Below are 11,984 nucleotides of genomic sequence, written 5' to 3'. Positions count from 1 at the left end.
TCCACTTTCAAGGAGCTATGAACTTGCACCCCAAGGTCTCTTTGTTCAGCAACACTCCCTAGGACCTTACCATTAAGTGTATAAGTCCTGCTAACATTTGCTTTCCCAAAATGCGGCACCTCGCATTTATCTGAATCAAACTCCATCTGCCACTTCTCAGCCCTTGACCCATCTGGTCAAGATCCTGTTGGAATCTTAGGTAACCCTCTTCGCTGTCCACTACACCTCCAATTTTGGTGTCATCTGCAAACTTAATAACTGTACCTCTTATGCTCGCATCCAAATCATTTATGCAAATGACAAAAAGTAGAGGGCCCAGCACCGATCCTTATGGCTCTCCACTGGTCACAGGCCTCCAGTCTGAAAAACAACCCTCCACCACCACCCTCTGTCTTCTACCTTTGAGCCAGTTCTGTATCCAAATGGCTAGCTCTCCCTGTATTCCATGAGATCTAACCTTGCTATTCAATCTCCCATGGGGAACCTTGTCAAACACCTTACTGAAGCCCATATAGATCACATCTACTGCTCTGCCCTCGTCAATCTTCTTTGTTACTTCATCAAAAAACTCAATCAAATTTGTGAGACATGATTTCCCACACACAAAGCCATGTTGACTATCTCGAATCAGTCCTTGCCTTTCCAAATACATGTACATCCTGTCCCTCAGGATTCCCTCCAACAATTTGCCCACCACCGAGGTCAGGCTGACTGGTCTATAGTTCCCTAGTTTGTCCATACCACCCTTCTTAAACAGTAGCACCACACTTGCCAACCTCCAGTCTTCCGGTACCTCACCTGTCACTATCGATGATACAAATATCTCAGCAAGAGGCCCAGCAATCACTTCTCCCGCTTCCCACAGAGTTCTCGGGTACACCTGATCAGGTCCTGGGGATTTATCCACATTTAACCGTTTCAAGATATCCAGCACTTCCTCCTCTGTAATCTGGACATTTTGCAAGATCTCACCATCTATTTCCCTACATTCTATATCTTCCATATCCTTTTCCACAGTAAATACTGATGCAAAATATTCATTTAGTACCTCCCCCATTTTCTGTGGCTCCACACAAAGGCCACCTTGCTGATCTTTGAGGGGCCCTATTCTCTCCCGAGTTACCCTTTTGTCCTTAATTTTTTGTAAAACCCCTTTGGATTCTCCTTAATTCTATTTCCAAAGCTATCTCATGTCCTCATTTTGCCCTCCTGATTTGCCTCTTAAGTATACTCCTACTTTCTTTATACTCTTCCAAGGATTCACTCGATCTCTCCTGTCTGTACCTGACATATGTTTCCTTTTTCTGAACAAAACCCTCAATTTCTTTCGTCATCCAGCATTCCTTATAGTTACCAGCCTTCCCTTTCCCCCTGACAGGAATATACTTTCTCTGGATTCTCGTTATCACATTTCTGAAGGCTTCCCATTTTCCAGCTGTCCCTTTACCTGCGAACATCTGCCTCCAATCAGCTTTTAAAAGTTCTTGCCTAATACCGTCAAAATTGGCCTTTCTCCAATTTAGAACTTCAACTTTTAGATCTGGTCTATCCTTTTCCATCACTATTTTAAAACAAATAGAATTACGGTCACTGGCCCCAAAGTGCTCCCCCACTGACACCTCAGTCACCTGCCCTGCCTTATTTCCCAAGAGTAGGTCAAGTTTTGCACCTTCCCTAGTGGGCACATCCACATACTGAATCAGAAAATTGTCTTGTACGCACTTAAGAAATTCCTCTCCAACTAAACCTTTAATACTATGGCAGTCCCAGTTGATGTTTGGAAAGTTAAAATCCCCTACCATAACCACCCTATTATTCTTACAGATAGCTGTGATCTCCTTACAAGTTTGTTTCTCATTTTCCCTCTGACTATTGGGGGGTCTATTATACCATCCCAATAAAGTGATCATCCCTTTCTTATTTCTCAGTTCCACCCAAATAACTTCCCTGGATGTATTTCCAGGAATATCCTCCCTCAGCACAGCTGTAATGCTTTCCCTTATCAAAAATACCACTCTCCCTCCTCTATTGCCTCCCTTTCTATCCTTCCTGTAGCATTTGTATCCTGGAACATTCAGCTGCCAGTCCTGCCCATCCCTGAGCCATGTTTCTGTAATTGCTATGATATCCCAGTCCCATGTTCCTAACCATGCCCTGAGTTCATCTGCCTTCCCTGTTAGGCCCCTTGCGTTGAAATAAATGCAGTTTAATTTATTAGTCCTACCTTGTCCCTGCCTGCCCTGATTGTTTGACTCACTTCTGTTCTCAACTGTACCCATCTCAGATTGATCTCTTTCCTCACGATCTCCCTGGGTCCCACCCCCCCACCTCACTAGTTTAAATCCTCCCAAGCAGCTCTAGCAAATTTCCCTGCCAGTATATTAGTCCCCTTCCAATTTAGGTGCAATCCATCCTTCTTGTACATGTCACTTCTACCCCAAAAGAGATTCCAATGATCCAAAAATGTGAATCCTTCTCCCATACACCAGCTCCTCAGCCATGCATTCAATCCACATGAAGTTCCAGCTGGGATTAGAATGCCGAAGGGTTAACTTCAAAGACACTAATCTTCTAAATCAGTTAAGATTCACGTTCATTTAATAGAGTCAAGAAGTCCATAAATCCCAGACTTTTCCCGACAGCCTTTCTAAATTAAATGTACATTAGCCACCCTCCAGACCTCTGGGCATTTAACCTCATAGACTCATAGAACTCTCCAGCACGTAAACAGATCCTTTGGTCGAACTCATCCATGCCGACCAGATATCCTATATAAATCTAGTTCCATTTACCGGCATTCGGCCCATTTCACTGTAAAGGAGAAAAGGAGAACTGCAGATGCTGGAGACCAGAGTCGAGATTGTGCTGCTGGAAAAGCACAGCATCCCTCATTCCTGATGAAGGGTCCTGTTTGAAACATCGATTTTCCTGCTCCTCGGATACTGCCTGACCTGCTGCGCTTTTCCAGCATCACACTCTCAATCCATATCCCTCTAAAGCCATCATATTCATCCACCTTTTAAATGTTGGCATTGTACCAGCCTCCACTACTCCCTCAGGCAGCTCATTCCATGCACGTACCACCCTCTGCGTGAAAAGGTTGCTCTTTAAGTCCTTTTATACCCTTTTATGTCTTTCCCCTCTCACCTTAAACGTATGCTGTCCAATTTTGGACTTCCCAACCCCAGGGAAAAGACCTTATCTATTTATCCTATCCATGCACAAATTAGTTCGTCTGAGACAGGTAAGAAGGGGTAAGATTAAGGAACCTTGGATGATGAGAACAGAGGAACTTCTCATCAAAAGGAAGAAGGCAGCTTATGTAAGGTGGAGGAAGCAAGGATCTGCACAGCTTCAGAGGATTACAGGCTTGCTAGAAAGGAGCTCAGACGTGGACTGAGGAGAGCCAGAAGGGGCACGAGAAAGTCTTGGCAAGATGGATTAGGGGGAACCCGCAGAATGGTGTGTTGTTTCCCTGGTGCTAGGATCAAGGATGTCTCAGAGAGGGTGCAGAATGTTCTCACGGGGGAGAGGGGCCAGCAGGAGGTCATTGTCCACATTGGAACCAACGACATTGGAAGGGAAAAGATTGAGATTCTGAAGGGAGATTATAGAGAGTTAGGCAGAAATTTAAAAAGGAGGTCCTCAAGAGAAGTGATATCTAGATTACTCCCAGTGCTACGAGCTAGTGAGGGCAGGATTAGGAGGATAGAGCAGATGAATGCATGGCTGAGGAGCTGGTGTATGGGAGAAGGATTCACATTTTTGGATCATTGGAATCTCTTTTGGGGTACAAGTGACCTGTACAAGAAGGACAGATTGCACCTAAATTGGAAGGGGACTAATACATTGGCAGGGAAATTTGCTAGAACTGCTTGGGAGGATTTAAGCTAGTAAGGTGGGGTGGGGGGTGGGACCCAGGGAGATAGTGAGGAAAGAGATCGATCTGAGATGGGTACAGCTGAGAACAGAAGTGAGTCAAACAGTCAGGGCAGGCAGGGACAAGGCAGGACTAATAAATTAAACTGCACTTATTTCAATGCAAGGGGCCTAACAGGGAAGGCAGATGAACTCAGGGCATGGTTAGCAACATGGGACTGGGACATCAAAGCAATTATGGAAACATGGCTCAGGGATGGGCAAGACTGGCAGCTTAATGTTCCAGGATACAAATGCTACAGGAAGGATAGAAAGGGAGGCAAGAGAGGAGGGAGAGTGGTATTTTTGATAAGGGAAAGCATTACAGCTGTGCTGAGGGAGGATATTCCTGGAAATACATCCAGGGAAGTTATTTGGGTGGAACTGAGAAATAAGAAAGGGATGATCACCTTATTGGGATTGTATAATAGACCCCCCAATAGTCAGAGGGAAATTGAGAAACAAACTAGTAAGGAGATCTCAGCTATCTGTAAGAATAATAGGGTGGTTATGGTAGGGGATTTTAACTTTCCAAACATCGACTGGGACTGCCATAGTATGAAAGGTTTAGATGGAGAGGAATTTGTTAAGTGTGTACAAGATAATTTTCTGATTCAGTATGTGGATATACCTACTAGAGAAGGTGCAAAACTTGACACAATCTTGGGAAATAAGGCAGGGCAGGTGACTGAGGTGTCAGTTGGGGAGCACTTTGGGGCCAGTGGCCATAATTCTATTCGTTTTAAAATAGTGATGGAAAAGGATAGACCAGATCTAAAAGTTGAAGTTCTAAATTGGAGAAAGGCCAATTTTGATGGCATTAGGCAAGAGCTTTCGAAAGCTGATGTTCACAGGTAAAGGGACAGCTGGAAAATGGGAAGACTTCAGAAATGAGAAAGCAAGAATCCTCCAAGAATCCAGATAGTCACCCTCCTGTCAGGGTGAAAGGGAAGGCTGGTAGGTATAGGGAATACTGGATGACTAAAGAAATTGAGGGTTTGGTTAAGAAAAAGAAGGAAGCATATGGCAGGTATAGTCAGGAGAGATCGAGTGAATCCTTAGAAGAGTAAAAGAAAAGTAGGAGTATACTTAAGAGGCAAATCAGGAGGGCAAAACGGGGACATGAGATAGCTTTGGCAAATAGAATTAAGGAGAATCCAAAGGGGTTTTACAAAAAATTAAGGACAAAAGGGTAACTCGGGAGAGAATAGGGCCCCTCAAAGATCAGCAAGGCGACCTTTGTGTGGAGCCACAGAAAAAGGGGGAGGTACTAAATGAATATTTTGCATCAGTATTTACTGTGGAAAAGGATATGGAAGATATAGACTGTAGGGAAATAGATGGTGAGATCTTGCAAAATGTCCAGATTACAGAGGAGGAAGTGCTGGATATCTTGAAACGGTTAAAGGTGGATAAATCCCCAGGACCTGATCAGGTGTACCCGAGAACTCTGTGGGAAGCGAGAGAAGTGATTGCTGGGCCACTTGCTGAGATATTTGTCGATAGTCACAGGTGAGGTGCTGGAAGACTGGAGGTTGGCAAACGTGGTGCCACTGTTTAAGAAGGGCGGTAAAGACAAGCCAGGGAACTATAGACCAGTGAGCCTGACCTCAGTGGTGGGCAAGTTGTTGGAGGGAATCCTGAGGGACAGGATGTACATGTATTTGGAAAGGCAAGGACTGATTCAGGATAGTCAACATGGCTTTGTGTGTAGGAAATCATGTCTCACAAACTTGATTGAGTTTTTTGATGAAGTAACAAAGAAGATTGACGAGGGCAGAGCAGTAGATGTGATCTATATGGACTTCAGTAAGGCGTTCGACAAGGTTCCCCATGGGAGACTGGTTAGCAAGGTTAGATCTCATGGAATACAGGGAGAGCTAGCCATTTGGATACAGAACTGGCTCAAAGGTAGAAGACAGAGGGTGGTGGTGGAGGGTTGTTTTTCAGACTGGAGGCCTGTGACCAATGGAGTGCCACAAGGATCGGTCCTGGGCCCTCTACTTTTTGTCATTTACATAAATGATTTGGATGCGAGCATAAGAGGTACAGTTATTAAGTTTGCAGATGACACCAAAATTGGAGGTGTAGTGGACAGCGAAGAGGGTCACCTCAGATTCCAACAGGATCTGGACCAGATCGGCCAATGGGCTGAGGAGTGGCAGATGGAGTTTAATTCAGATAAATGCGAGGTGCCGCATTTTGGGAAAGCAAATGTTAGCAGGACTTATACACTTAATGCTAAGGTCCTAGTGAGTGTTGCTGAACAAAGAGACCTAGGAGTGCAGGTTCATAGCTCCTTGAAAGTGGAGTTGCAGGTAGATAGGATGGTGAAGAAGGCGTTTGGTATGCTTTCCTTTATTGGTCAGAGTATTGAGTACAGGAGTCGGGAGGTCATGTTGCGGCTGTACAAGACATTGGTTAGGCCACTGCTGGAATATTGCGTGCAATTCTAGTCTCCTTCCTATCGGAAAGATGTTGTGAAACTTGAAAGGGTTCAGAAAAGATTTACAAGAATGTTGCCTGGCTTGGAGAATTTGAGCTATAGGGAGAGGCTGAACAGGCTGGGGCTGTTTTCCCTGGAGCGTCGGAGGCTGAGGGGTGACCTTATAGAGGTTTACAAAATTATGAGGGGCATGGATAGGATAAATAGACAAAGTCTTTTCCCTGGGGTCGGGGAGTCCAGAACTAGAGGGCATAGGTTTAGGGTGAGAAGGGAAAGATATAAAAGAGACCTCAGGGGCAACTTTTTCACACCAAAGGTGGTACGTGTATGGAATGAGCTGCCAGAGGAAGTGGTGGAGGCTGGTACAATTGCAACATTTAAGAGGCATTTGGACGGATATATGAATAGGAAGGGTTTGGAGGGATATGGGCCGGGTGCTGGCAGGTGAGACTAGATTGGATTGGGATATCTGGTGGGCATGGACGGGTTGGACCGAAGGGTCTGTTTCCATGCTGTACATCTCTATGACTCTATAACCCAAAGGCATTTTATCATACATGAGGAATAAGAGAATGCTCAGGGTGAAGGTAGGGCTGATCAGGGATGGCAGAGGGAACTTGTGCATGGAGTCTGAGCAGATAGGGTAAGTCCCAAATGAGTTTTTTGCTTCGGTTTTCACCAAGGAAAGGGAACTTGTTGTAAATGAAAACTTAGCGGAGCTGGGACACAGTCTTGACCAGATCAAGATTGATGAAGTTGGTGTGCTAGAAATTTTGGAAAACATTCATATTGATAAGTCCCCAGGGCCAGACCAGATTTATCCTAGGCTGCGCCGGGAAGCGAGAAAGGAAGTTGCTAAGCTGCTGGTGAGGATATTTTCCTCCTCACTCTCCACGGGAGTCGTACTGGAGGATTGGAAGGAGGCGAATGTTGTTCCACTTTTCAAAAAGGGTAATAGGGAAATCCCTGGCAATTATAGACCAGTCAGTCTTATGTCTGTGGTCAGCAAAGTTGTAACATAGAACATAGAACAGTCCAGCACAGAACAGGCCCTTCAGCCCACGATGTTGTGCCGACCATTGATCCTCATGTAAGGTAAACCTAATGTATGAACCCTCAAATTTCTGTGACCATATGCATGTCCAGCAGTCTCTTAAATATCCCCAATGACTTTGCTTCCACAACTGCTGCTGGCAACACATTCCATGCTCTCACAACTCTCTGTGTGAAGAACCCGTCTCTGACATCCCCTCTATACTTTCTGCCAAACAGCTTAAAACTATGACCCCTTGTTTTAACAATTTCTGCCCTGGGTAAAAGTCTCTGGCTATCAACTCTATCTATGCCTCTCATTATCTTGTACAACTCAATTAGGTCCCCTCTCTTCCTTTTTTCCAATGAAAAACGTCCGAGCTCAGTCAACCTCTCTTCATAAGATAAGCCCTCCATTCCAGGCAGCATCCTGGTAAACCTCCTCTGAACCCTCTCCAAAGCATCCACATCTTTCCTATAATAGGGCGACCAGAACTGGACACAGTATTCCAAGTGCGGTCTAACCAAAGTTTTATAGAGCTGCAACAAGATCTCACGGCTCTTAAACTCAATTCCCCTCTTAATGAAAGCCAAGTTGTGGAAAGAATTCTGAGGGATGGGATTTATGACTATTTGGCAAAGCATAGTGTGATTATAGGCAGTCAGCATGGCTTTGTGAGGGGCAGGTCATGCCTCACAAATCTTATTGAGTTCTTTGAGGAGGTGTCAAGACAGGTCGACAACGGTGTATTTGGATTTCAGCAAGGCATTTGATAGGGTTCCCTACGGTAGACTCATTCATAAAGTCAGGAAGTATGGGATACAGGGAGATTTGGCTATCTGGATTCAGAATTGTTGGCTGACAGAGGCAGAGTGTGGTTGTTAATGGAAAATATTCTGCCTGGAGGTCAGTGTCGAGTGGGGCCCCGCAGAGCTCGGTTCTTGGGGCCTCTGCTCTGTAGTTTTTATAAAGGACTTGGATGAGAACGTTGGAGGGTGGGCTGGTAAATTTTCAGATGACACAAACGTTGGAAGTGTCATCGATAGTATAGAGGGCTACTGCAGGCTACAGCGTGACATAGACAGGACGCAGAGCTGGGCTGAGAAATGGCAGATGGAGTTCAACCTGGGTAAATGCGAAGTGATGCATTTTGGAAGATCGAACTCAAATGCTGAATATAGGATTAAAGACAGGGTTCTTGGCAGAGTGGAGGAACAGAGGGATCTGGGTGTGCAAATACATAGATCCCTTAAAGTTGCCACCCAAGCGGATAGGGTTGTTAAGAAAGCATATGGTGGTGTTTTGGCTTTCATTAACAGGGGGATCGAGTTTAAGAGCCGCGAGGTTTTACTGCAGCTCTACAAGTCCCTGGTAAGACCACACTTGGAATTGTGTCCAGTTCTGGACGCCCTACTATGGGAAAGATACAGAGGCTTTGCAGAGGGTGCAAGGAAGGTTTACCAGGATGCTGCCTGGACTGGACAGCTTGCCTAATGAAGAGAGGTTGACTAAACTCAGAATTTTCTCTCTGGAGAGAAGGAGGAAGAGAGGAGACCTGATCGAGATATGCAAAATAATGAGAGGAATAGATAGAGTCAATAGCCAGAGACTTTTCCCCAGGGCAGGATTGACTGGTACGAGAAGTCATAGTTTCAAGAAATTCAGATGAAGGTATAAAGGAGACATCGGAGATAGGTTCTTTACGCAGAGAGTTGTGAACGCATGGAATGCGTTGCTAGTTGGGGTGGTGGAAGTGAAGTCATTGGGGACAATTAAGCAATTGCTGGACATTCACATGGATAGCAGTGAGTTGAGGGGTGCTTAGGTTAGTTACTATATTTTACATTAGGATTAAGTCTCGGTACAACATCGTGGGCCTAAGGGCCTGTTCTCTGCTGTACTTTTCTAAGTTCTATGCATCTCATGATTTTATAAACCTCTATAAGGTCATCCCTCAGCCTCCGTCGCTCCAGGGAAAACAGCCCTAGCCTATTCAGACTCTCACTATAGCTCAAACCCTCCACCTCTGACAACATCCTCATAAATCTTTTCTGAGCCCTTTCAAGTTTCAGCGCATCCTTCATATTGGAGGGAGATCAGAATTGCATCTGACTACTTTATTGACTCAATTAAATGAAAATGAATCTGAATTGATTAAATGATTATTGCTTATGAAGCTAACCGTATCTCATTCTAATCCCAGCTGGAACTTCACGTGGATTTACAGGCTGAATCATGTCACATTCAAATTTCCTCCTAACAGCTCCTTTTTTCAGCTCCTTGTCCGAAAACCCAAGGTCGCTGGCCAACAAATGCTGATCAACCATTTACTTTATTGTCCACCACCATCGATATTGGCCAGATGTCCTGGTTAGCATCGTAAAAGTGGGTGGTTAGACCATCTGTAGTAATCGATCCTTTATTCCAGGTGTTTATTACCCCAATTGCTAAATCTAACTTTCTGAAGGTATAGACATGTTCAGCATAGAAATAAATCCTTGATCCAACTTATTCATGCTGACCAGATATCCCAACCTAATCTAGTCCCATTTACCAGCACTTGGCCCATATCCCTTTAAACCCTTCCTATTCATGTGCCCATCTCGATGCCTTTTAAATATTGTAATTGCACTAGCCTCCACCACTTTCTCATTCCATACACACACCACCCTTTGTGTGAAAAAGTTATCCCTCAGGGCCTTTTTAAACCTTTCCCCTCTCACTTTAAACCTATGCCTTCTATTTTGGAACTCCCCTACCCTGTGGGAAAGGCCTTGTCTATTTATCCTATCCATGCCCCTCATGATTTTATAAACTTGTTTAAAGTCACCCCTCAGCCCCCGACACTCCCAGGGAAAATAGCTCCAGCCAGTTGATAAAGCTGTTAAGGAGGCAAATGGTGTTTTGGCTTTCGTTAGCAGGGGGATTGAGTTTAAGAGCCGCAAAGTTTTGATGCAGCTGTGTAAAACCCTGGTCAGACCACACTTGGAATATTGTGTCCAGTTCTGGCCGCCTCATCAGAGGAAGGACACAGATGCTTTAGGGAGGGTGCAGATGGGATTTACCAGGTGCGACCTGGGTTGGAGGGCGTGTCTTATGAAGAGAGGTTGAGTGAGCTAGGGCTGTTCACACTGGACAGAAGAGGAAGAGAAGTGACTTGATAAAGGTGTGCAAGGTAATGAGAGGCATGGACAGAGTAGATAGCCAGAGACTTTTCCCCAGGGTAGAAATGGCTGACACGAGGGTCATAATTTTAAGGTGATTGGAGGAATGTATAGGGGAGATGTCATAAGACGGTTCTTTACACAGAGAGTGGTGGGTGTGTGGAATGCACAGCCAGGAGTGGTAGTAGAGTCAGAGACATTAGGGACATTTAAGCGACTGCAGGACAAGCACATGGATAGCAGTAAATTGGAGGGTGTGTAGGCTAGGTTGATCTTAGATTAAGGTAAATGCATGGCACAACATTGTGGGCTGAAGGGCCTGTACTGTGCTGTACTGTTCTATATTCTGTATTCTATTCAGCCTCTCCCTGTCACACAAACCCTCCAATCCTGGCAACATCCTTTACTGAACCCTTTCAAGTTTCTACTGCCACCCCTTTTGCTCCTTTCTTACATGGTAACTGAGACAGATCAGCTTTATGACTAATAACATTTGAATTATAATTAGGGCATGGGAGATAATCCAGATCCATAAGTGTATTTGTACGCTGGAGCACTAAATCCACAATCCTCCCACTAGGCAGGTCAATACGTTCTTTTAAGACTCAAGTTTGTTGGTATAAGAGTGAACTGGGTTAACAAGTTCAAAGAAGGTTTGTAGCTCAGCTTGAGGTTCTGGAGTTAAGTTTGCCGCTGAGCTGGAAGGTTCATTTTCAGATGTTTCATCACCATATTAGGTAACATCATCAGTGAGCCTCCGGTGAAGCACTGGTGTTTGTGACCCACCTTCTATTTATGTGTTTTTGGTGTTTGTGACCCACTTTCTTTTTATGTGTTTAGGTTTCCTTGGGTTGGTGATGTCAATTCCTGTGATGATGTCAGTTCCTGTGGAGTAGTAATTTCTTGTTCTTTTTCTCAGAGGGTGGTAAATGGGGTGAACTGAGGTGACCAGGTTCCGTGTATCCTTTGAGCCTGTTCCTGAATCACTGCTAGGTGTTCAGGTAGGAAGGGGATATCATAAGAACACTGGCTCAAATACTGTGTCAAATTATCCTTTCAATTCTCCATGACCTGTAGGTCAACTCTGCCTTTCTTGTATATTTCTGCTAATGCCATTTTCCCTGTTCTTGCTGGTCATTTGGAGACACTGGATACTGCAAAGGCAATGGGCCCTGACAACATTCTTCAATAGTACTGAAGACGTGTGCTGCAGAACTTGCCATTTCCTAGCCAAGCTGTTCCAGTAGTGTTACAACACTGGCATCTACCTGACAATGTGGAAATCTGCCCAGGTATACCCTGTACAAAAAACGCAGGACAAACCCAACCCGACCAATTACAGACAATCAGTCTACTCTCCATCCTCAGTAAAATAATGGAAGGGGTCAGAAACAGTGCAATCAAGCAGCACCTGCTCAGCAAT

The 11,984-nt window shown here is 44.8% G+C and overlaps 1 protein-coding gene across 1 annotated transcript in view; it reads left to right on the top strand.

The window, feature by feature from the left end:
• Positions 1-11,419, top strand: part of LOC140453925 (dynein axonemal heavy chain 6-like) — a 754,975-nt gene extending 743,556 nt beyond the window's left edge. Inside the window, exon 48 of the mRNA XM_072548780.1 lies at positions 11,402-11,419. Coding sequence (XP_072404881.1) covers positions 11,402-11,419 — 18 coding nt within the window. The remainder of the gene's footprint in view (positions 1-11,401) is intronic.
• Positions 11,420-11,984: the final 565 nt, after the last annotated feature.

This window comes from Chiloscyllium punctatum, chromosome 3, assembly GCF_047496795.1.
Source record: "Chiloscyllium punctatum isolate Juve2018m chromosome 3, sChiPun1.3, whole genome shotgun sequence".
NCBI classification, from domain to species: Eukaryota; Metazoa; Chordata; class Chondrichthyes; order Orectolobiformes; family Hemiscylliidae; genus Chiloscyllium; species Chiloscyllium punctatum.
This window is presented reverse-complemented; position numbering and strand designations above follow the sequence as displayed.